The 26,104-nt window shown below is 41.3% G+C and overlaps 1 protein-coding gene across 3 annotated transcripts in view; it reads left to right on the forward strand.

Annotated features, from left to right (window-relative positions):
• The first annotated feature begins 717 nt into the window (after positions 1-717).
• Positions 718-26,104, forward strand: part of tns3.2 (tensin 3, tandem duplicate 2) — a 37,445-nt gene continuing 12,058 nt past the window's right edge. Inside the window, exons 1-16 of one of the 3 annotated variants that reach the window (XM_026323516.1) lie at positions 718-815; positions 3,549-3,721; positions 4,581-4,631; positions 4,710-4,832; positions 4,946-5,010; positions 6,109-6,192; positions 6,452-6,564; positions 7,654-7,714; positions 7,812-7,887; positions 8,492-8,621; positions 8,850-8,915; positions 9,685-9,789; positions 14,337-15,260; positions 19,252-19,367; positions 20,090-20,198; positions 20,285-20,353. In XM_026323516.1, coding sequence (XP_026179301.1) covers positions 3,572-3,721; positions 4,581-4,631; positions 4,710-4,832; positions 4,946-5,010; positions 6,109-6,192; positions 6,452-6,564; positions 7,654-7,714; positions 7,812-7,887; positions 8,492-8,621; positions 8,850-8,915; positions 9,685-9,789; positions 14,337-15,260; positions 19,252-19,367; positions 20,090-20,198; positions 20,285-20,353 — 2,242 coding nt within the window. In that variant the 5' untranslated portion in view covers positions 718-815; positions 3,549-3,571. Of the gene's footprint in view, positions 816-3,548; positions 3,722-4,580; positions 4,632-4,709; positions 4,833-4,945; positions 5,023-6,108; positions 6,193-6,451; positions 6,565-7,647; positions 7,715-7,811; positions 7,888-8,491; positions 8,622-8,849; positions 8,916-9,684; positions 9,790-14,336; positions 15,261-19,251; positions 19,368-20,089; positions 20,199-20,284; positions 20,354-26,104 lie in introns of those variants that run through there. The other 2 variants (XM_026323518.1, XM_026323519.1) reach the window with 2 other exon arrangements.

Genomic DNA, 26,104 nt, shown 5'->3' on the forward strand with positions numbered 1-26,104 from the left:
ATTAATCTGTGAGCATTGAAGAGAATGAGACTCGTCCTCTGGTGCCACCTGCTGGGTCAAACACCAAATACTGAAGGCCCGAAGTGAGATTTAGGAACCACTACTTGTTTTAATTTCACAGGTCATACCAAACAGCTGCTCCATTAAAAGCAGCCGTAAAGTCCTGCGTTTAAAATGTTACTGAAGTAAAAGTATAAAATACTTCTCAAAAGTTTTACTGCAGCCAAATGGTCTAATCAGCATCACATTATTGTATCTCATAAAAATTATAGATCACTGCTCATTAACCAACACCATAAGTAAAAAGTGAAAGTGAAGCAGAAGCAGAATCTAGCAGAAAATGGAAATACTCAAGTACAGTTACTATAAATGTGTACTTAAATGCAGGTGAGGAGTAAAGGTGCACTACAAGTCACTACATGATAAATCATTCACTATGCAATACATTTACTCCGCCTTATCAGGTGAATGCCTGTGGTATAAAACAAATTGAATTGTGTGTCTTTAACATTTGATAAAATGTTGCCCCAATTTAACCAGGTTCACTTAATGTGCTAATGAGTGTTTCTGAGTGAAAGGTGTATCTGTTTGCTTCACACGCACACAAACAGGGGTGGACTGCTGTCACACCGCAGTCCAACAGAGGGCAAAGTGCAAGCTCTAACAGTATAGTTTATCATGCGCTCTCCAACTCCTTCCCTTCCTGCCTCCCTCCTCTGTCGAGTCTCCACCTCATTTTCTATACCAGTCACAGACTTCCACTCTCCAGGCTTCACAGTGCTGTCACTTTTTGGCTTGTTGCAGCAACAGTCAAGGTAAGAACGTTTCTATTGCATCTTAACGTATCTAAGTTCTCTCCCTATGACCAGCAGTAAAGTTTGAATGAATGATCTGTTACTTCACTGACCACTGGTGTTGGCTCACATTTGAGTACAAACCATTACTTTGTGTATACAAAGGACCATGTGATGGATAGTAAATCTCAGGGGGATTACCACTGAAAAACGCAGATGCACTGAGAGGTAGGAGATTAACCTACTGACACATTAAGACACCGAACCCCAGGAGACATGTTTCCACTGGGATTCAGTCCATCTTCAGAGGTCATTTAATCCTGCATTAAGTCGTAAAAGCCTGCTTTTCTCAGGACTAGTACAAACCCCTGCCAGTGGGGGTGTGATAATTACACTTATTGCCGATGCAAGTTCTACAAAAACTCCCTTGAATGAACTTACATGATTTTGCTACTAATTAGATCGAGGGCCAACAGAGAGAGCTATCACTGGAACAACAAGAATAAAATGAAATTACCTCATCCTGCTGGTGGATCTAATTAAATGTATTTATGTAAAAACAAGATAGTATAATTTAATAAGGAGTCTCTGTGGGGATCAGATGGACTAAAGGGAGATTAGTTTACTGCTGTAATGAAAAGCAAAATGGAAGAGGATCTAAATGGAGACATGACACTGGAGGATGACAAGCAAAACAATAGCTGGTCACAGTTGGGTGCTGCTGTCAATTTCAGTTCTGTCATTTTACACAAACACTTTCAATTTCAAACCACCTTTCAGTTGAATTAAACAGTAAATGATGGTTCTATTCCTCATGGTTTCAATGCCAACATGTGCCTAACTAAGGGAGAGAAAAGCAAGAAACAAAGATGGCTAATCCATTTTGGAATGCTTCCCTTTAAAACGGAAAGTACAGACTATAATTAGATGTGGCTAGTTTAAGCTCAAGGACTTTGCTAGGCAGCCTTTCCTATAGCAACGTGTGTGTGTGTGTGTGTGTGTGTGTGTGTATGTATGTATGTGTGTGGTTAAGTCCCTCACTTCCGTTCCTTCTTGTTCCTCGAACAGAGTGCTGACAGGTTTAGATGGCAGCTGTCTAAAAATGTTGAAAAGACAGGCCAGAAATTCCTAATTGGAGAGCAGCCACTCATTAAGCTTACCCAACCTTGTTTCAAGATGAACACATCATACACACAAATATAGCAGGAATGCATGTTTGTATAAAAGTACATTTTTCACACATTTACTACATATCACCTCAGTGACCATATACAGTTGAGAAGAGTGCTCAGTGCCTGCTGCAGCCATTCCCAGGTTTAGGTCTCAGCAGTGGTTCAGTACATGTTTTCTGTTGTCTTGGAGGACTCCCTCCTCAGTTTTTCCCATTTTTTCCTCTTAAAAGTTTTTTTTGGTGAGTTTTCCTTGTTTGTTTGACAGACTGCATGCTGTTGTAAACTCCCTACTGTAAACCCACTGTGATTCTGAGCTATGTACAAATACATAAAATAAATGTGAGTTGGCCCATTATACCCAGATAGGAAGCTGGTTACAGGGTAAGGTCTTTGGTCTGGATGACACTGGACTACAACAGAATCGATGTTGGTCTGTCTCATCTCATGATCCTGTTACGATAATTTAATGCATTAAGTTTCTTACATGTGCAAAACCTGACATCCTTTATTATTCTTTAAAGAATACACACAATGTCTTTGAGAATAAATGGAACTGGATCTTAAATAAAGTGTGTGTGGTAACAATCTTTGGTTCACATTATTCTTTTTGTGCATCCAAAATGAACAAACTGCTGATGTTCAAGAGTAATTGTAGGATTCTGATCAGATGATCCGACTGTCACCTGGTAGCTACCTGAATGAAAGAGAAATGCCTGGTGTTTTCATTCATGCTGCAGTGGTTCCCAGTAGGTTGTTCCTGTATGCTGCTATGGTTGTACCAGTGTTTACTCAGCTGCAGTCACATGATCAGGGTGAAGGTGAGGTTAACCACGGCGTTTTCTACACACTCTCTGGCTCCAATGTCTGTTCATGGACCAAGAGACCTGATATCTCTGAACTATCTGCACCATAATTTCCAGAAAATTGTGGGAGGGAATCTCAACACATGGCTGTCTTCACATACTGGATTTACAACTTACTCTGATAATGTTCAAACAAAAAGAACAAGACCTGGTATTAGGCAGCAAAGTCAAAATAGCAGGCACCCTAAAGATACCCTAAATATGCCATTTCAAAATCCCATCACAATGTTGTATGAAGGTTTCAAGAACATAGTCAAGTGAGGTGAGACGGAACCTCATAACTCTTAGGTCATGATTTCCTGCTCTTGTCAGAATCTGTGTTTCAGTTTAGTGGTTTTGTGCTGATGAGTAATGAGGTTGTGATGTGGTGTTTGAGCAGCTTCGTTCTTCATCATCTCTCCTCCGGTCACAAGCTCAGCAAGGAGTAAAAGTGACTAAGCTTGTGATTCAGTTCCTTTATTTTTATTTAGCCATGACCCCACTTTGTTTTAGCGTCACATCCAGCAAAAGGATTTTGGGATTAATAAAGCTGACCCCATGTGAACTCAGATACTGCAGCGTGGCTTAAAGAGCTCTGCTTTACTTGTTCCAACTGATACGGCACAAGCTCAGATAAATGCACCACAAATATCTGCTGACCCCGGGAGAAACTTCTCATTTTGCTGAATTTTCCATGACTTTCATTGTCACACCCTGAATTTCACTTCCTTTCTCTGCAGGCGTCCATGTGACTGAACTTCTCATGGAGGAACCACAGCAAATCGATCTGACCTACATCACAGAACGTGTCATCACGACATACTGTCCTCCTGAATGCACAGAGAAGACCTACCTACACAACCTGCATGAGATTATTCTCATGCTGCAGTCAAAGCATGGACACAACTACATGGTGAGACAGAAGTACTCAGAGTTAGCAATATCACAATGGAGAAATACTCCAAATGCTTGTAATTTAAATACAATGTTTGAAGGATTTTTTAAACCTGCAGAGTGCTACACATTTCCAGATCCCCACTACAAATTTTCCAGTCTCTATAACATTTTTTTATTGGAGATTGGCATCTACAGTAATGCCATGAGAGGCCAACACTGAAAAACCATAATGCACAATGCATCAGAACATAAAAAGGTAGTTACAAAACAAATTCACAAAAAAAACCATACCAAAACCAAAACATGGATTTAGAAAGTTAAAAAAAGTTTCACCCTGTAAAGTAAATGAAATTGTTTTTCACATTTTTTCTCATGTTTATTTGGTTGGTAAAAATTTATACTCACCCATTTTATCTTTCTTACATTTTTAACATGTTTTCAGTAACTTTGGCATCAAGTCAAGTCTAATTTTATCTGCCCCAAATCCTGTTTGTCTCGGTTTCCACTCTCTACAGCATGTGCCCTCCATCATTAACTCTTCATGCCAGAAAAGGAAAAGGCCAAAAAATAGACATTTAATTTCAGCACACCACCTATTGTCACTCCCAAAAGTGTTATAGTCTGTCTATAACACCTTCAATTTCAGCACCATTTCCATAGCTTTATTTTATGAATTTGTTGCTTGAATACCAATCACATTCTCTTCTTTTTCTCACCATGACCCACGACCCCTCTAGCTTTCCATTTAGCACTGACCAGAATTATAACCAGCATTAAACTGTTTTCAGTTACAAATTCTCTTACTTAGTCCTCAGACCACAGAATAATCCTGCATGAGACAAGTAGATTTTCCCTTTGTCCCTTTGTCTTTTCAGCTTATCAACCTCTCTCAGAAGAATGAGGCCCTCACACAAATGAACCACAAGGTATTGATAGCACTTCATGTGGCTTATTTCCAAGATTACACACACAGTGGTCCAGTCAATGTTGGATTTCTCTGTCAGGTTTTGGACGCAGGTTGGGTGGATCGATTAGCTCCTAACCTGGATCAGATCATCAGCGTGTGCACGATGCTGGAGAACTGGCTGCAAACAAACCCGAGGAATGTTGTGGTCCTGCACTGCAGGGTAAACTCCTCTCATTCCTCTGCACACACCGACACTCACCTATTCTTTAAATGGATCTGTGTCGGAGGCTACGTAAAGTTTATTTGTTCTCACTCTGTGACTGATCTCAACAGGGAGGAAAAGGTCGGCTTGGAGTTCTGGTGGCTTCTTACATCCACTTTACCAACATGTCCGCCAGGTAACACTGAAGGTGAATGTGTCCAAATGGTAAAAGAGTCAAGGAACATACAGAGACCAAGCCTGACTAGTTCAACAGCTTCTTTCGTGATATCTCAAAAGCTACTGGCCAAAAAATGTAAACGTTGAATTCCACTGGTTTTTCAGACCCCTCAGACTTTTTCTCTGGTGCCACCAGCAAACCAACATTGGCAGTTGTAAACAAATCTGTATACTCTGAAGAAACTGGTGGCTGTAAGCTTTTAGTCTGGATAGATTAAGTTAATTAATTAGTAACTCTGATTGAAGAGGTTTTCTCTTTTAGACACGTAATGTCATGCTGTAAAACTGTAACCAGCAGCAATAACAGAGCACTGACATTTACTGTTGGGTGGCGTTTTCATATCAAAGAGCACTGTCAGAACAATAGAGGCTGATCTACTGTACATGTCCACCTGACAAAGGTCAGGATGTCTGACTGAGAAGACTTTGAACTACAGTTATTTGATTTTCAGGCTGGGTTCCTGTTGCTGCTGGACACGGCTGAATTTATTTACTCTTAATTTAGATGCATGCTAGGATCTGCAAACCACTTTGGATTTCAGTCGGAGACAAACATCACAGCATTTGTGATCTACATAGTTACATATCTTTATCTGTTTTATGGTAATCATTTAATCAGGCTGTGATGGAAAATCTATAATTCCACAACAAGGTCTAATAATGAGTCAGGTGAAAGGTCAGACAGAGGAGAAGAGGAATGTGTGTGTTTGTGTGTGTGTGCTGTATCAGGTGACTCACTGTTGAGAAATAACACATCATGACTTCTGTTATCTGAGAACGATCGATGAGTGAGAGAGTGCTGGTATGCAAAGACGTGTGATGAGTGTGATGACCTGACAACTACAAAAATATGATATCTGTCTTTGCAGAGCAGTGAATTTTGTTTGTGGTGCATTAAACAATTACACTTGTGTGTTTTGTTACAAATCAGAGTCTGTGACTCTGGATACTCAAAGAGCACACTTAACTGTTTTCATAAGGGCTCATACAGACTCCTGATGAATATTTGTATCACTATATTTCTAATAGTAGGTCTGAATACACGCCTCTCTCTCAGTGCAGACCTTTCTCTCGACCACTTTGCCATGAGGAGGTTCTGCAACGACAAACTGTCTGCTCTGATGACCCCCTCACAGAAACGGTGAGAACAGATCTAACTGAGCAGAATCACTGCAGGTCAGAGGTCAGCTCCAGTTCAGCTCTTAGACTGATCTATGATGTAGACTCTGGAGGCTGCTGTGACCTTTGACCTCAGATTGCAAGTTTACAAATTTCCTGATTTAACCTCTCCTGAAACAGACACTGTAAGGTTCTTAAAGAAGACTAATAACTGCACTACCATCCGGTTTCATGCTCGTAGCGTAAAAATACAATTGACTACATTTGTTTTTGCCCTCCAGGTATGTGTGGATGCTGGGCAGCATGTTGAAAGGAGGACTGAGGATGTGTCCCTCTCCATCTTTCCTCCTCTGTGTTGTTCTTCACGGTCTCCCCAAAATAAGACCAGATGGAGGTACGCATCAGACATCTGATCTGAATTAGACAAAACTAAATAGATAAGTAAGAGTAGCAGCCCAGTCCTCTACCCTGAATGTAATACCTTTGTTCAGCTGAAATAAATGAATGATACAGATGCAGTGAAACCAGTACATCAGAAGCGATACACTACAATAGCTGTTAAACCCAACTACCAAACACAATCCAACTTCATGAAAGCAAGATGGCAAAGAAGGAAAAACAAAGACATCCATTTCACAATATCATGGCGTTTAGCCAGTACGGTAGTGAAAGTCCTCTGTGATCGGCCTGAAAGATTAAAATTATAGAGAACGTCTCTAAAATTATTGTAAATGGACTGGAAGAGTTCCTTACACCATGCACACTTTGCAGTACTTCACAGATCTTAGTCTTTTCTGGGGAAAAGTCCCAAGCGTGTGTGCAAATGTGCAGGTAAGTCCTTGCATCTGTTACCAGCACCTTTATCATTATAAAACATTTGTGGTATTTTTACAACAGGATCTAAATATACTTTTGGAGAGAGAACATGGGAGGATGAGTGCACCACATCGACCATGTGTTCACATTTATCATCAGAGTTTTGTGCCCAAATCTTCTGCCCACATGTTGTTGGCATGAGTTAGAGCTCAGGTCAACTGAGTTGTGTGAAGCAGGTCTCTGAATGCTGCTCTTACCAGTGAAAAATCAGGTCAATTAAATTTTTGTTTCCTGTGCAGTAACAGCAAACCTGCAGGCTCCCCTGCAGTCGCACCGTACAAGATGGCTCCAGTAGCAAAGCCTTGGCTGCAATCTGTATCAGACTGTACATAAACTAAATCCATGACTACTTACACAACGATGTGGTGTCTACTGCTATGTATCTGTGGGTCCTTACAAAGTCATGTTGACCAGTTTGTTTCAGAATTTCACAGCAGCCTGTGTTTGGACACTAACACTTTGAACTACAGTTGGTGTCACCTCTCAGTGTGATCTAGCACAATAGATTTCATCACTTCACAAAGAAACCTTTAAAGCCTTAACTCAACATTTCTGTTACACTGACATGCTTCAAAAACAATTCTGTCTTTTGTAATAAAACCCTTAGGATGCAGTCTCTTCCTGAGAGTCTACCAGAGTCTACAAGCTGTTTGCACCTCAGCAGTCTAGTAAGAAAAACACTGTGCATCATGACAAAGTCTGAACACACTAAGACAAACATGCGATCGATTACAGCAGGTGACATGGTGTTTGTCTCCATCTCAGCCACGTTACTGCAGCACAGACAGACCGGCTCTACTTTGTGCTCCAGCCAGCTCAGCTGCTCAAGGGCGACATCATGGTGAGTCTTCACATGACTCTGACTAATGTTTCATTGGGTGTTCAATCACTTATATAGACAAATAAACTTTATTAACCCCAAAATTGAAATTCAAGTTTATTTATTATTTATATCCACAGAATAATTGTATTATGTGGAAACTAAATTTCTTTAAACTGTCTTTCCCTGTGTTCTTTTTTGTTATTAATTGTATTTAATAATGTTTTGGTAATTTGTCGATAATTTCCAGTGAGATTCCTTAAACTAATGCTGTGATTTGGTTCCTGCTGTGCAGAAAGTTTCCTTGAAAAGCTCCAATTAACTCCATTAATTTCCCCTATAAACTGCATACATACTATATTATTATTAGTAGTAGTAAAAGTAGTAGTAGTAGTGTGTTTCCAAACTCAATTTTATCATTTTTATTATAATTTTTGCTATAACACACTAAGAATAAGAAAATAGTTTGCACTTGTGATTCAAAAACCAAACTGATTAATTTAATTACCTGTTATTTTGCATTAATAAGCTGTTAAAAAGTCATTTTAAAAAAAAGGTAATTCAGGCTGACTGTGTGAAGTGGAGCTGTTCATACTGTGCATGTGTCACTATTTTCTGATTGTAGATGGTGTGTTATGATAAAAACAGACGCTCAGCCAGCCGTCAGGCCGTCTTCCGTCTCCAGTTTCATACCGGCCTCGTACACGGACACACCCTGACTTTCTCGAAGGCGGACCTTGATTGCGCCTGTGAAGGTAGGATTTATAACCTGCTGCTAGAACCGCTCTTTCAGCTGCACTATCAGCCTTTATCTGTATGCGATAAATCCTTCAGGCTCGTAGCGCTCTCCCCTCCTTCAATGTAAATACCTCAACTAACCCTTGACCTTGTATGAACTGTGCAGGTGTGAAAGAAAAAATGGAAACCTGTCCAGTAAAGTCAACTGTCCAGCTCTCTGATCTTTTTCTTATGTAATATTCCAGACCCTCGGTTCCCAGACGATGGAAAAATAGAACTGTTGTTTTCAGACAGTCCTGAAAAGATTAAAGGTAAATTTACTCTCACAAAACAAGATGTTTACATGACCCTAAAGCCCCACTAGCTGCTGAGTGCACAGTAAGCCACTGTGCTGTTTTAAATTAGCGGTAAATCAAGCAAAGTTTGTGTTGCAGAATTATGTTTTTCTTCTGTCAATCATCTTGTGACATTTCAAATTTATCTGGGTGATTTGATGAGTGCGACCACCTGGATTCACTCATGTATACCACACAGACACATTATTTGTGCTACGAGCGCTGCTGACGAACAAACGCTGCAGCGAGATTCATTGTGTTTCTCAGCTCAAGCAGAGGAGACAGAAGTGACTCACACACACACACACACACACACACGCGCAGACAAACGAGAAGTTCATCATCAGATTGTCAGTCACCCAGGTGGGGGCAGTGTTGGACACCAGGAGGGGACTCTCCAGCCAGACTGGCCCTGAGCACGTACAGTCACACTCATCGCCTCTCAACAGGAAGCAATATGAGGAGTTATCAGACAAATATCTGACAGGAATTGAGATTACAGATACTGCACAGGGGAAAGAACACAAAGGCAGGGAAAACCAGCCTACACACACATTCAGATAACAAGAAACAGCTAGAGGCAAAATTAATGCATGAACACGTTATTATTTAAATCAGATTTGGCGCTGGGAATCAGCTCGTGTTATTGTGTGTCCACACATAGGCGGCTGTGTTTCTTGTGTGTGCGTCTTGTTGCTCTTTAACTGACTCCTGACCAGCACTGCCTCTGGAAATATTTGTGCAGGCAGAGAGCTGTGGCACAATGGACCCTATGTGACCGTGGACTATGACACCTTGGAGCCTTTAGTTAGACGGGACTCATATCAAGAAAAGTCCTCACTTCAAACAGGTAAGATGCATTTTTTAACCAGTAAGTCCCACTTTCTGAACCCACCCCTCTTTCTTTCACTTTCCTGTTGCCTTGAATTTGTGGTTTCTCAGAGATTTTCTGCCCTAAACCTCTCTGCTCTGACATCATGGTGACCTTTACTTGTCTACACAGTTCAACTCTTTAAAAAACCATGAAAGATTTTTTATGATTTATCTCCTATTTTCATATAGTGTTCCTGACTTACAGAAGCCATTGTATTCCATTTATTTTTGAGGAGTATGAAAATGTGCAAGCAGACTCTTAAAAACATGCTACAGATGCAATAAGCACACAAGCAGTCTGTGCTATGTTGCACCATAATTCTTTTTTGTGAGGTTGCAAAATTAATTCAGTCTACTTAGTTAGCTAACTTAGTTTATTTTCATTTTGGATAGTTTCATTGGTTTTGTGTATCACAGTCATGAGATGTGGCTGTAAATTTACAGTAAGTGGACCAGGTGCTGCTATTTTGTGTCACACTATATGACTCACATCTATAAAAGTAAAAAGTAAAAAACATTATTAGGAATGTAAGAGCAGAAAAATAATCAGACATTTCCAGATGCAGTTTTTTTTTACAACAAAAAGCAAAAGAATATCTGAAGGTCTACCTGAATGGCATCAGTTTTCATGTAACTGTGATGACATATTCAAACGTGAAGTTCAGTCTGACAACACAACTCAACTCTCAGAGGTCTGCCAACTGAGACTGAATTGAGATTTTATACATTCATCTGATAGACAAGTCTTAATTTCATAGTTTTTAAATTTTTTAATTAATAGTATTTTTCTTGATTTTTGGTGATTTTATGGTTTTACCCATTGATTTAATTTCTAATTCTGTCTTATTTGTCACTGTATTATGCTATTGTGCAGCACTTTGGTCTGCATTCATTGCTTAAAGGTGCTCTATAAGTAAATTTGACCTTGACCTTTGACCTTGAACTTATTAGTATATATTAGTCGTTATATATTTATATATATAGAAGTTACAGAGCATTGTTTAGAAAACCTGGTGAAGAAGAAAAGTATCTCACAGCTGAAAAGACAAATGCTTCTTAGTAGCTGGTGGAGACCAAACCAGAGTTAAAATGACAGTAAATACTGGACAGGTGGATGTACACAGGACTACAGTGGGATGACCATACTGCTACTGAGTTTGCTGGAGGTATTAACAGCTATCTGTTTGCTAACATGTTAGCAACAACAACTTTATATCGTGATAATATGTTGACATCAGTTTGCCCCCACGTGACCAAGTGACCGGTATCTCTCTGTGGATGCCGGTCTAGTAGGGAGGCTGCCTGTTTAGACTTGGCTGTGGTTAGTCTTGTGTGTAATTGTCTGGTCATCAGTGTGACAGCTTACAACTGTTGTGGACACAAAGGCCTCTTTAACGTTCCTGAGAATGGGTGTAACACAGATCATCTAGACAGCAGGCAGGCCAGACCTATATATTTGGAGGTGACCATTTTTCAAGGAGTTTCCCTTCATTCAAAATAACTGTTCTCTCACACACACACACACACACACACACACACTCAGAAGAACACAAACACAAAAACACAGGTCAGGCAGCTGAAAGAATCACTTTTAACCAGTGGTTTAGGTTCCAGTTCCAGCTGTTTTATCCCATTGCTAAATCTGCTCTGGCCAGCCATGTCATTTAGATAGACCGATCACTGGGGGCGAAATGTAAAAAGAAGGTGCATAAACACACATTTACAAAAACACTCACATGAATGCAAACACACATGGCCATTACGTTTAACCACCAGCACACACGCATGCCCTGTTCGTAATGAGGATGCCAGCCTGTTAGCAACACAGCCAGTGGCAGGAATGTTGTTTTCAACCACAGGTGGTTCTACTTTTTTACCACCCCTCCCTTCTTTCTATCACTCCATCTCCACATCTTTTCTTACTCCCTTTTTCTCTATTCCTGTCTCCCTCATTGTACCTCTGAGCATTGCTTTCAGGTTCAAGTTGCAGGTTGCAGTTTGTCCAATATTCCCCATCCCCCCTTCCTGCTCACGAGTCCCTCCAGAGCCCGCCCCCATGTTTACATTCCCCTCTCCATATTTGGTTGGCCCAAGGTCCTTTTGCTTTGTGTCTTTTTCCTTTAAAGTGCAATGTGTGTGTGCTGCACAGACTCCTCCACCTGTGTGTGTGTGTTGCAAGTCTGGTGAATGATCCACCCTTCAGTTTCCTTCTATTGCCACCCCCCCGACATAAAATGCATGAGCGCACACTCTCTCCACAGTATTGCCTACCTGTGTCAGCTGGGACAGGATACAGGGGCAGGGGGAGGGAAAGAAAAAAAAGAAGAGGACGAGGCAAAGCCAAGGCTCAGTTCACGGTGACGGTGAAGGCGGGGATTCACAGTGCAGGGACGCAACAGGCGAGGAAGGAGTGCAGGAGTGACATGAGTGGGGAAAGAGGGAGTGGGAGGTGGGGGAGACACAGGGGGGCTGTTTGCACCTTAAGAGAAAGAACTTTCTTTGCTTGTCTTCCTGTAGCAGCCTGAGACAGAGAGGACACCACAGCAGGAAAGACTCAGCTGCTCAGAATCTTTTTCAGCCTCTTCTTTCTCCTCATCCTTCACAGTCTGCCCTCGTCCTTGCTGCGTTTCCTTTCTGTTTGTCATCTGTTTCTCTTTTCCTCTTTCTCTGATTGCAAAGTGACGCTTCAGCAAACACTTCATCCTGTTTCTATTCTGAAGACGGAACAGTGAAAGTTTACTCCTGGCTGCTGGTAAAGTATGCTGCTTTTCAGTGCTAGTTTCTGCATGGTAGTGTCTTTCTGTTAACTGAAGTTCTGCTCATTTTAAAGTTTTTATAGTACTGTCAAGTCATACATTGCGTTAATTTGTGCATCTGTGTGTGGGAGACCATTAGACCAGCTGTGAGGTTTTACCATGCATGCCTGGTATTTGAGTTTTATTGCCTCTCTGGACTTAAGAGGCTGTGCTCATATAGCTCCGGTATGCATATGTATTGATGCAGTCACTGTACGAGTCCAATTTATCTTATCAACCTTTATCAGAGAACTTGCTTTTATTTTTTTCTTACTATATTTTTTATTTTCCAAACATATAAAAAAAATAACATATTCAGAACAATAAGATTTAAAGTTTACTTTACTAAGTTATATGTTTGGCCAAAGGTTTTTCAGTTTACTATCTGAAATGATAAAATCTCAGTGTTTGTTAGAAAAAACACTAAAATCATTAACCGGTCATCACAATAGATAAATGTTAACTGTGCTAATGTGCTGCAGGTCTCAGAATTGTGTTTTCACATTGGTACAGACAAAGTCTAACAAAACCTGGTGTGTATGTGCATGAACACACAATCAGCGCTACCTGACCTCAGGTACACGTCAATGACAGACACGTCCTTTGCGTGACACACACATATTCACAAAGGGCCTCTGTGCTTTCTACATGGAGTGTGTCTGGAATGATGGTTGTGGTTCCACAGGTGCTGTGTGTTTGTGTGCGTCATATTGAATCATATGTAGTGCTGCAGGTATGGAGTCATGTACAGCGAATGTGTCCACTAACTTAAAAGGTCTTTTACAGTTTAACTTTGGTATCTCAGTAAAATCTCTCAGCTGTACTTTCTGATAGTGCGACTGCCACAGACCGGATAAAAGAAGAGAGGAGTTATTAAAAATGTTGATGTTTTCCTCTATGTCACCTTCACATTTCAAGATGTGATAACTTTTGCCTTTCACGTTACATAGAGGACGGCCAAAATCTGTTGATTGTTAGGACGGCTGGACTTTTTTTTTTTTATATGAGACCTGAGATGAACAGTAAATGAATCAGTCAGTGGACACGTAATTAATCCACAATAACAGTTCTAATACTGATCTTTCTTCAGATTTATTAGATGGAATATTTGCTGGTTTTCTTAATTGTAAACTGTTTCCTTGATTGTAAATTTAATATCTTTTGTTTTGAATTATCCATCCATCCATCATCTGTACCCCCTTAGTCCTAACCAGGGTCTCAGGGATCTGCTGGAGCCTATCCCAGCTCTCTTTGGGTGAAAGGCAGGGGTCCACCCTGGACAGGTCCCCAGTCCATCACAGGGCCACATAGAGACAAACAACCTCACACACTCACACTCACTCCTATGGGCAATTTAGAGTCACCAATCAACCTGACATACATGTTTTTGGACTGTGGGAGGAAACCAGAGTACCTGGAGAAAACCCACACAAGCACAGGGAGAACATGCAGACTCCACACAGAAAGGCCCCTGATGGGTTTCAAACCAGGAACCTTCTTGTTGTGAGGGAACAGTGCTAACCATTAAGCCACTGGGCTGGCTTTTTTTTAATCATTTTCTTGTAATTTAGAGATAATTACTATATAGTAATTCATATTTTCATTTACCATCATTTTCATGGTTAAAAAGCTTCTAATTTTATCGTGCCCCCCTCACTTTTGAAACACCTTTGCAGCTATACCTAACATTTTTGCTTCTGTTTTCACCACAATGATTTTGTCTCCACAGCTTCACCTCATGTCCTGGAGCCCAACAATGGCAGTTTGTACTCCAGAGTGACAAAGAAGAGCAGTGAGGACGAATCTTTATTCCCCCTGAGGACCAGCACTCCCAGCAGTGACCGAGCTCCATCTGTCAACAGTGACTCTGGCCTGTCTGTTGCCTCACAGGGGCTAACCGCAGCCAGGCCAAGGACAGCGCCTACACAGGACAAGTGTATCCAGGCAAAGTTACTTTCTGGGGTGGACTTTGAGATTGTTCAGCCTCTTCTGGAGGTCATGACCGAGCTTGCTGCCTGCAGTAGAGGGGATGGGGAAATGGCTGGAGATGAGTCTGGACTGGGACACCTTATAAATGGAGAGGTTTCGTCCAGCGAGAGGGAGACTGATATACTGGATGATGAGGATGAAGTAGATGGTGTGGTTGCTCCAGCTTTAGAAATGCCAACCTCGAGTAGTATAAGCTCACTGTCATCAGAGAATCTGCGTGAATCTCAGAGATCAGCCCAGGCTGAATACTCCACACACTCCTGGGTACGACAGCAGCAGACAGTGGATGTCCTCACTGATACCTACACTAAAGTGGATGTCGAAGAGAGGCCACAAAGGGTGAGAAAAGACAGGCCAACCCCTCTGATAGCTCCAGATACACCACCTCGAGGAAACAGCAGCAGGGAAGCGGTGCAGAGAGGAAGGGTGGACGAGGACGGCATACACAGCACCACACAAAACTCTAATCACAGTTCATCATGCCAAGAAGACGAACTGGCTTCATTAACCACAGACATCGACGAGTCCATAGAGCAGCTGAACCAACTAATTCTGGATTTGGACCCCACTTTTGTTCCTGTCCCTACTCGCTGCACACCCCTGTCCCGGTCTGCCTCCCTCCAAACTAACGGCCTCAGCCACAAGGGAAACACACATCGGTCAGGTAAGACCAATCAAAATAAGAGATAACACCAAACACTAGTCTGTCTTAGTTTAAAGGGTCAACACAAATGACAAACACAGATACATTGCTGGTGCATGGGAGCCAGAGTCATGTTGATCGGGCTGCCCCGGGAGTTCATAATTACTGGATTACTGATGATCCTCTGACTTTTCTGTTGTGACTGAGATGTTCTAACAGCTGTTGGGTGAACTACTATCAAATCTGTACAGACAGTAGGAAGTTGGACACTTTTGATTTCTGAGATATCACAGCATTAACAGGCAGAGTACTCTTTTAAAGCTTCATTTCACTTAAGTCAAAAATAAATGATACAACCATCAGAGTCAGCTGTAAGTTAGTGCTATTCAACAAATGTCAGTATGGCAATATACATAAATTAAAATGGTGAACATTATGAGCATTACACCTGCTAAGCAGCACCTTGTTAACATTATCAGCATGCTGAGTTTAGCCTTTAGCTCAAATCACTGCTGTGCTTAGGTACAGGTTCACAGAACTGTTAGCATGGCTTTAACACCACACACAGAACGTAACAACAAACTGAGATGTTCTGCACTGCTAAACACCACAAGCAGTAAACAAGTAAGACATGCAAGTATTTCTGGAAGAACCTTTAGCTTTGCTTTTGGAAGATCATAAAAGTACACAGTACTTCAACACACCTTTCCTCATACAGATGGTCCACTGTCACTAAGAAAAATACACCTGTGCCAATGAGCCAGCAGCAGAAGCTTGCAGAATTGGTTATATTGTAGAGCTCAATTCAGCTGCAGACACAGAGAACCATTTACAACCCAGACTGCAAAACTGAAGCTGTGCCGAACTGTGGAAATCTCCACCTGAGGAAGGAAAACATGTTTGTAAGTGTGCATGGTATTTGCTGTAAGGGTGGAAGTGTTTGATTAAAAAGGTGATATTATGGATATTATTGCTATGTAAAATCTAGTATAAAATAAAGACCTCTGTTCTCTACACAATCGTGTATTTTTCCTCCAGTCTCTCCTATTTTGAATGGAAAGCTACAATGCTGACAGCAACCAATTCTAGTTTCACAACTGACTTGTTTCATAATTCGTTTGTTAGTGGTGGAGAAATTGTTAGTGGTGGGATTTCAAAACTGTGCACTTAAAATTACAGGTGAAAACAGTTTGATTGGACATTTTGAATTTCTTTTACATGTAGTGTAGCATAACGAATATATATCGAGACCCCCAAATATCAGGGTTTTATTGCCTCTGTTGGATCGCTGGAAAATACAGTAAATTTTAAAGCATCTGCGGTGGAGTCAAGCATCTTCTCATGAACAGGTGGTTTTCATCAGTCCGAAATGAATAATTTACAACACGTTTGTGCAGTTAGGAGAGTTTGGTGAACCTGACTTGGAGCACTTATACGAACAAACCTCACAAAAAAGTAAAAGAAATTTAGGACAATAATAAAATGTTCTTGCACTAGGCCTGCTGGTGTTATCCCACCTCTGAGAACTTTAAACATTTCACATTCCTGTTTCCATGTGTCTCAGAGCTCCCTCTTCTCATCCCACTGGCACACATGATATATTCATTCCCTCTCATATGCACATCTCTGCTGTGAAGCCCATCCCTGATTCATTTTCTGTTCGAGGACAGCAGGTCATAGGTGTACGAGCGACATCATGTCTCAGCTCCTTGCATATGAAGCGGCTGTTCCAGCAAAACTAACCTGGCCCGTGTGGGAGATCCTCAACAGTCACATGCTGACAAGAAAGGTCAGGACAGCTCCTGAATCAGTTCTGTCAGGGTCTCTGCTGTGGTGACCTGTGGCCATGTGTCATGCAGGGTTACATTACTGCTGACATTTAACCCCTGACCTTTCATCTTTTGTGCACCATCAGGTCAATGACTCGATTGTAGAGTTTGAGTACAGGGATGGAGCATGTGATTTTATATGTATGTAGGTCAGTGAGTGTGTTGGAGACTGGAGGTTGACATTTCCCAAGGGCGCATTACGAGCAGTAACTAATATTTCACTGCTCACTTACTGTGACAGTGTCTGCGACTGACTAACGTGTTTTTCAAGGGGATGTTTTGAGGCAGGGAATTTGTAAGCAACGAGGAATGCCTGTGAAGTCTGACACAACAGTTTGCTGTTTTCCATCGCATTACTTTGGGGATTTTTTTCTCTAAAAGAGAATGGCACAAATTCACTGGCTGTCAAGTGATCCTCGACTTCAGCAGGCCCTGCAGTATAGGAGAGGAACTGGATTAGTTTCAGTCGAGTTAACTTGGCCTTTCATGTGATTTTGAGATGATGGATGGTCACAATGAAAGCGGAGCTCGCAATGTCCTTCTTCACTGTTTGTAGTTGATTTAAGCAATTGAGTCTGATCCCATATATGGTAGATGTGTCAGCCTGTTTCTATGTTATGGTGAGTTTTTGGTGTTTCCATGCTCTTCAAAGTCTGTTTATAAAATATGGCCCTTTTACTATTTTAGATGAGTGAAATAATCCAAAAATATGGGGAAAAGTAATCAAATATGTTTTTGCCTGTTTGCAAGTTTTTAACGTTCCTTTACTGCCTACAATAAACAAAAATCACACTTTTATCTAATCTGCATTTAAGGCTAACTTTAGTGTGGGGGTAAAATGTCAGGCCTGAAATGTGACTTTTTTTTAGATGGCACCTCGCTCTTTCCACCACTCTTTACAAAACAAACTAACCTTGGGGACACTTAAGGGACTGTTCTAACCTGTGTGGTGAGGGTCACTGGAGGGAAACTGAGCTTGCACGCACCACCAGCAAGGTAATCTGCTGGCATGTCCTCATTGCACGGGGACAACAGGAAACCTGGAAAACAGTTTCTAAACTGAAGAGGCCCACAGCCAATAATAACAATAAAAGCTCTGGTAGCGTTCAAAACCACAGACATTTGCAAGTAAGAGGTCTTCTAAAGAAGTACTCTCACTGAGGGCCAAGGTGATGATCCAGGGTTGTCCCTGCTTGAACTAGCAGCATGGCAGAGGCCGTGCACAGTGACAGGAACACAGGATGTGTCGGACCAGTAAGAAGGATGCCCTAACTCTTCAACACTGTACAGTACTACTCCCACATTTCCTACCTCTTTGCAAATTATAACACTCCAGAGGATGAGCGTTCATTTCTGTTTGTGTACAGTACATGACAGACAGGAATTTACATGGCTGGAGTGAACTCAATCAGTTACAGTTAAACTAGAGTCCTTAAATTTTGGTTGTTCATCAGCAGAGGCACATTTTACAGACAAAACATCTTAGTCCACTTTAGGGGACAATTTGGTTTTCTTTTTTCTTGAACCTGGTCTAATACTGATGCAACTGACTAAACAGGATGATTTGGCTCAAAAATGGTGCTAATCAATTTGTCATTAGAATTAGACAAACTGTGTAGACTTTCACCAAATAGCAGCTAATTATATTGATATCCACATTAATGAGTGCTCAATATTTGTTAAAAGTAATATCTTTGTATTTTTGTTGGTGGCAGACGCCCCCTAAGCATGATCTGTAGGGCACAGCTACTCACATCTGAAAAGCTAACGACTGATTGTTCCGACACATGTTTTTCCGATAGTCATCTGGTCACATTGAAGTCTTGCTTAGTCACACAGTCTCTGTCCTGATGATAACCGCTACGCACTGCTGATAACCATACTGAAAGAAGCTTCTGTCAGACACAAAAACACCAATCACTGTCATCACCTTTTTTTTTTTTTTTTCGTCGGGATCAGGTCATAACAAAGCATCAATAGTCTTTAATGTTATGGTTTTTATGAAAACAGACATAACTGTCTGTGAATAGTTAACTTTATAGGACAACACATGACCGAGCCTGATGCTCTGGTTGATTACATTTCAGATCACTATCTGTCTGACTGTCTGCATCTCCTTCTGCCTCCCACACTCCTGCCCTCCCCACCCACACCTCTCGCTTTATCTCTGTGCTCCTCATCAGAGTGGAAGAAGCAGAAGCAGGTCAGTGACGTGATAGACTACGCTGCTCTCCATAGTCCAGGACGGACCACTTTGAGGGGCTCCCCAGTCCACAGTCCCTCCTTCTCATCCTCTCAGGTAAACAATCAGCATTTATATCCCTCGTGTAAATAAGAGCACCAATAGAAGAGGGTAAAAAAATGACTAAGAGTAGAAGTCATGCTTGGTTACACCACGTAAGCAGCCTGTAAATTAACGCAAACACACAAACATTAACCCAATAATTAGTATCTGCCATGTGACTCGTAAACACAAGAGGCCAGAATCACCATTCATACAGGGGGAGAAGACACAACGGTGTGCACAATAATGATGCAGCACTATTTCTGGCCTTTATGTTGGTTTCCACTCTGTCTGACTTGATCCTAAAACTGTTCAGACTTGGACTTGGTTTTAGACTTGCTTTGAGCTCTAACTACTCCCGCCCACAGCTCTTATCAGATCATTCCAGTTTATTTTGGGTTTAGTGAACCTGACTCTGTGTACCATCGTGTGTTACTGAATTACGTCAAATAAAACTGAGTTATATCTTTACATCAGTTACAGACAGGGCTATGCTCATATTAATCTACCAATCTGTGCCCATCTTTTTCTTTTTCTGGAGTTTTCTGCTATTGCACTTATTCTTATGGCCGCATGGCACAAATGACCTAACAGATTACACAAAACACAGGCTGCAGCCACACACAGATCACAAGACTGATGTCTGCTGATGTGGTGTTTGTGTGTTGGGGGAAGGGGGGACTGAAACAAAAAATTGTTACGCCTGACTAGTTTTTTTGTGACTTTTTTTTATAAAGCATGGGTATGTGTACAAAACCAACAGCGTGGACTATCAGAGACAAGTGGACAGCTCTGACAGAGTCCCACAAACTCCAGCATTCCCAGTGTCTCCTCCAACACCCTATGGTGAGAAATAATGTCAAAATGGACACTTCTGGCTGTGGGTGTGTTTGCATTTTAAAATCTTATCAGTGTCTTCCTTCTCTTCCCAGTGAAACATTTCTCAGAGTTTTCCCATCTCAAGACTGGGCGGCAGTGGGACCAGCAGAGCTGGACTCAAGGTACACTTTCTCAAGAGTGTGTGATCATATGTGTGTGTGTGTGTGTGTGTGTGTGTGTGTGTGTGTGTGTGTGTGTGTGTGTGTGTTTGATTGGCAAGAGCACCAAAACACTACAACTGCTGATTGCTGCTGGACAGGGTTCAAGAAGGTGCTGGAATGATGCTGTAGCATATTTGACCAAAAACACACATATACACACACACACACACACACACACACACACACACACACCTGGGCTGGACTTTGTTGCTATTGGCTGGAAATGTGGGCACGGCTCTGTTTCTGGTAAGTTGTGCCAGGTTAGAGGCATGCACAGGTTTATAGTTGGAGGAATTGAAACTATTCTATCAGGCCTGTTCAGGACAGCTGATGCTGGATGTCTGCTAATAATAGTTGACGGTATCAGAGGAAGAGACCACTGCAGGCAGGATGTCCACTCACGTCCTGTTCTGGGAGGGGACAGGAGGAGAGGGGAGGGTCTTTTGTTTTTGGGACATCCTGCCTGAGGGATGTGTACCACACAGCTGCAGAAGGAATTTACTGTAATGTCAAAAAACACAAAGCTGTCTCTCATTGGTTGTATCTGGTGTCAGCTGCATTCCTGTGGTAGTTACAAACTTTTTCACGATGAAGAAACAAAGACCAGTTGAGTTAAGTACAGTATGCCTAAACTAAAAATCTATATATATATTCAACCCCTGTAAAGTTGAAAAGCCAGCAGTAAAACAACCCCCTGAGCAACAGACAAAGACAAAGACAAAGCCTGAGCTGTGGTCAGTAATTAGTGCAGAAAGCAGCTTAAATTCTTTATGTGGTGTTTTTTAAAAAATGTTTAAAATGTTGATCAAGACAGGTTTTAATCTAATGTCTTAAATTGAGATTTCAGGACAACTAAAAGACTATAATTCATAAATAATAATTCATTCTACTGCAGACAGTCAGATAATCATTCAACCTAAACATATTCCTGTTTATTGCTAACAAAACTAAGGCAGGCCAGTTTATCGTAAACATGTCTGTCAGGCAAAGAGAAGGCAGAACTGGTGAAAGAGTAATCGTTATTTGTGAACAGAAATACACCTGATTCTTTCTTTCTGCTGGACAGAAGAATTAACAAAGAACAGAGAATATCTTTTGCTCAGTCTCTGCTTGGGGGGCAGACAAGAGCTTCCTGTTTCCCACGTTTAGGGTAAACAACAGTCTGGGAAACAATTTGCCATATTGGGACAGAACAGTTTGATTCCCTTTTTAAATTATTTTTATTTAATGTTTACAGTCATTACTGTAATCACAACCTGACCTGGGGCTACTTTAAATTGAAGGACTGGTTATTGCAGGCAGCAGCAGACAGCTTCATAACAACTTTGCACTCAGCTGCCCTCCAGCAGATTTCTCACTATCGCCCCACTGATCATACTGGGAATGCTGGGATCACAGCGGTATATGCTGGTGTTTGTGCGAACCTCTGCAACTGAGGTATTCATTTTGTTCACCAACTAGCTGCTAACTGTCATTTGAAACTGGGCAGGCAGTGAACAATGGGATTATTACACACAGGCATTTGGTCCAATAATATTTTTTAAAGTACACACACTGATAATATTCTTGCATCTTTTTCACACTTTATGCCATGAAGTGAGTCATAAAGACAGCAGTTTCTTGCATCAAGCCAACAATAAACTCTGGCTTGTATCCTTCCATATCCTCGTGATGGCAAAGCGCAGCTCTAAAATGTTATGCAATAACATTTCCTTTGTGTACTTGTGGCCAAATCAAAATAAACAGAAGCCCTCAGCCAACTGAAGAAGGTTTCAGCCAAAGGAATGTGAATGTTGTTATGAGCTGAGGTTTAACCGAGGCAGATGGTCTGATGAGACAAACACTTGACTGTCTGAACCTCAGGGGTCAAAGGTCAGGGGAAAGTACAGGGAGGTGGCAGAAAGGACAGCAAACTCAGTGAAGTCTCTCCTCCTCCCTCAGATGTTGTTAGTCGTGAATAATATATAAGAGCGAGATGAGATGAGCCTGCACAGGTCTTGTAAAGAGAGAAGTTTTTAATTAAAAACAATAGTGCGGTCAATGCAACATTTTCTGAATATAGTCTGACAAGTAAGAGTGTGTATTGGACTGTGATACATTCCTTCATCACCACAGACACACATGCTGTAGTTTTTTCTGACTCACTGCCTATATACACAGTCCTACTACCACAAATACTAACTAGAGACCAAAAGTGGATTCAGCCATGGCTAAAAACAGTCCCAAACTGTTTCGGTTGCACTGTTTTAGTAATATTTCTTGACAACTACAGTGAACAGCTGTTTTATGAACTCACTGGTTTTGACATTTCATTGATTTTTTTGAAACTAAGAACAATATAGAGTAATGCCTATAGAATATACACACCAGACTGAAGTATTAAAGGTTTTTTTTACATAAATAATGTTGACTGTTGGATCTTTAAGCTGAAAGTGTCACAGATGGACAGAGCTGATGTCTATTCCAGCTCATTTCCAGTGATATAGAGGTTAAAAAAAGGCATGCGACACATGCTTCCACTGAAACAAAAGTAAACTCAACATGATTCAATCTAGAGCTTTATGGTCTAATTTATGATGTGCTAAGATTAGACACATGGTAAGAGTCACAGTCAGTGTGTCTGCGTGCCTTTGTCTCTGTCTGTGGCAAGCAGATGGTGGGAGTGGACACACATGCCCTGACAGAGAGGCTATAGAAACCCCCAGACCACCCCCACCTACCCATTCCAACACCAGCACCACATCGCCACCAGCCACCTCCTCTCTGTGGTCCATAAAAGGTCACATGTGACCTCTGACCCCACTGGAATCCACTCTGATTGGGGGAAAGTGCTCGCAGTGGAGCGGCAGGAACAATGCTCAGTGGTCACTGAGAGGAAGAGGAGGGAGGAAGGGTATGTCGACTAGGATGAAGGGGAGGAGAAGGGGGAGAAATTCTCTACCTCTTTTTTTCCCTTTCCTGCCTGTTTCTGTCCCTCCGTCCATACAAACGCATTGTCACAACAAGCCAGAAACAAACAGGGGAGCTTATTTTCCCATCTGGGGGATGAAAGGAATTGGGCATGGTGGCAAAACGATCCAGCCCCTGAAAAAAAAAAGCTTCAGCGAGTCAGGCTCAGATTGCTTTTCAACAGACAGAAGTAAAAGAGAGAGAGTGAGGAGCAGACTGTGGCAGAGAGAGTTTCATTCACGCTGGGAGGCACAGCGAACCAGAAAGAGACTTTGGAGCAGGAAAGTGAAGGCGTGATCCTCAAAGTTGTGGTAAACAGGAAACCAGCTAGTTTGAGAGGACTTCTAAGAGTGTCACCAGCATGACTGCATCTCTCGGTATGTACGTGCATGCTCACATGTCACAAAGATCAAAGGAATGAGTGTGTGACTGAATGACTTTTTTCACAAGTGTGTGTATCAACAGGGTACCAAACTACAAAACTCATTTTCCATCCCTCTGTGTTTGCATTTGCATCTTCATCACTTGAAGTAGTTTATACGCTTTAACACCTTTGCTTTTCTGTTTTATTTATCCTCCTCCATTCTCACCAGGCATTTTCTGATCATTCTCTCTACTGTTTATACAGCATTATCTCTCCCTCTGTCCCTCCTGGGAATTTAAGGAGGGTTTATATGCACAGAAACACTTCCCCTCTCTCCTCCAGCCCTTTGGTATTTTGCAGACAGCTCCTGGAATGTTTTTGTCAGATGCCGTTTACATCCAGCTCCAAATTCTCACCTCTCCCTCCTTTTTCTGCATGAAAATACATTTCTGTGTTGTTGATCAACAGTAATATTCAGGGCAGCTCTGTCTGCAGAGCCTCTGACATCTCACATTTGGTGAGATGGTGAGGTGGTTTGTTCCACTGCTGTGTTCATGATCTCATCCTGTTAAGGGCTATTTTGGCCTCCATGATGCAGTTATGGAAGGCTGATGTATTGGTGGTTAACCAAGGGAGGCCATTTCCCCCCCTTTTTCCTGCACTACTGACCTGGACTGAACTGAAAAGGTCTTTGAAGAATCTTGTTTTTGTTGGGGTGCTTATTGCTGTGGAGGTTTCCCACATCTGCCAGAGATGTCAAACAACATCCTGCTGAGCCACAAGTTTAACTGGTTTCAAACTTTTGCAGCAGTTTAATAATGCAATAAGATCTTTAGACATCCAGCACATATTTTCCACATTTGTTGAAAGTGGAATAATATTATACAGCAACAATTCAGTAACTGAGCTGTTCTCTTGTTCTCTGTGCCACGTATAAGTTCTTCAGCCTTCATACTGAGTTAGCTGATTAATTAGTCAGACACATATTTGACAGCTTTTCAGCCCTATATTTCAGACACTTCTCATTTGTTAGCATTTGTTCCTTTTCTTTGTCTTTATGAGGGAAAACCTTTTCCTTGGCAGCTGGGGCTTGGCAAACATTGGATATTTTCTTAATAATTTCCCAACAGTTTCCTGAAGATAATTTTGCAAAGTGTCAATTAGAAGGAAATCAGACAATATTTTCATTTCACTTCAGCTGGTTATTTCCAATTGTTACCAGTGTGAACAGTCTTTCAGTGCACAACTGTTCACTATGCGTTACAATTCAACATATATGGTAAAAAAGTTTGAAAAAACTAATCAATAATTAATTAATCTGTGTTTTCTTGAGTTTAAATAGAACATTTACTTGAAGAAAATTCATACCCTCATGTACTTAGCACCGTGCCACGAGCCGTCAAATTATGTTTCTCCAAACTGCATTTTCCACTTTATTCTGACATACTAAAGCACAAACAATTCAAATTACCAGACAAAATAATTGTGAGAAATGTTTGACTTTTGTGGGACAGCCAGAAACGAAGGGCAAAAAGGCAGAAAACAAATGCCTGAAGAACAGAATATGTTGACAACACAGCGGTTACGAGGGCAGCGGACACTGCAGACCAGAATCTGTTCCCCAGAGCATTAATGAACAACTGTTGTGTTTCCTCACAACCCCAGTGTGTGAGACACACCAGAACATTAATTGCTCTACATGTGAGCTCTAAATTTGGGGGTCTGGTACATTCAAGGTTACAGCATCAAAAATAAATAAATAAAAAATCCAATTCAAGTCCCTGTGAATTATGACTCAACTTCAATCAATCTGACAATGTACTTAGATCAGGACAGGTGGCCATTGTCGTTTTCTTTTTCAGCAAATAATGTATATTTACATAAGCTGTGGTGGATGTTTGGAGAAATTATTCAGATTTTTTTTAGGTGTTATTAGTTCTGTTACTTTGCTCAATGCTGGTCTGAACATTATTCTCTTTTTTTGTATGTAGCTACATTCACTGGATAGGAGGCTCTGACTAGTCAGAGGTTTTAGAACTAGCTGACACACCAGACTTGTTTAAATTGTTGAATAAATTAGATGTTAGTGGTATGATGTATTTTGCTGTGCCACCACCCTGGTTTTACTAAAATGAGTCAGAATGCAATTAATGCATTGCTCTTGTAGGTCTAAACATGGCCAAACAAATCCAGTTGAACCCACTGACACTGCCCCAGATGAGTACGGACATGTGCAGCTAACTCTATATTGTGGATCACTATGAACCTTCCAACACATTCCTGTATCAGGGAAGATCACATTTACTGTGTGACCAAACCTGCCATGGATTCATTTTTGTGATCTGGCAAAGAAAAAACAACAAAAAACCCATAATCCAATGGGATATATTCAGTTTTAG

The sequence above is a fragment of the Mastacembelus armatus genome, chromosome 4, assembly GCF_900324485.2.
Source record: "Mastacembelus armatus chromosome 4, fMasArm1.2, whole genome shotgun sequence".
NCBI classification, from domain to species: domain Eukaryota; kingdom Metazoa; phylum Chordata; class Actinopteri; order Synbranchiformes; family Mastacembelidae; genus Mastacembelus; species Mastacembelus armatus.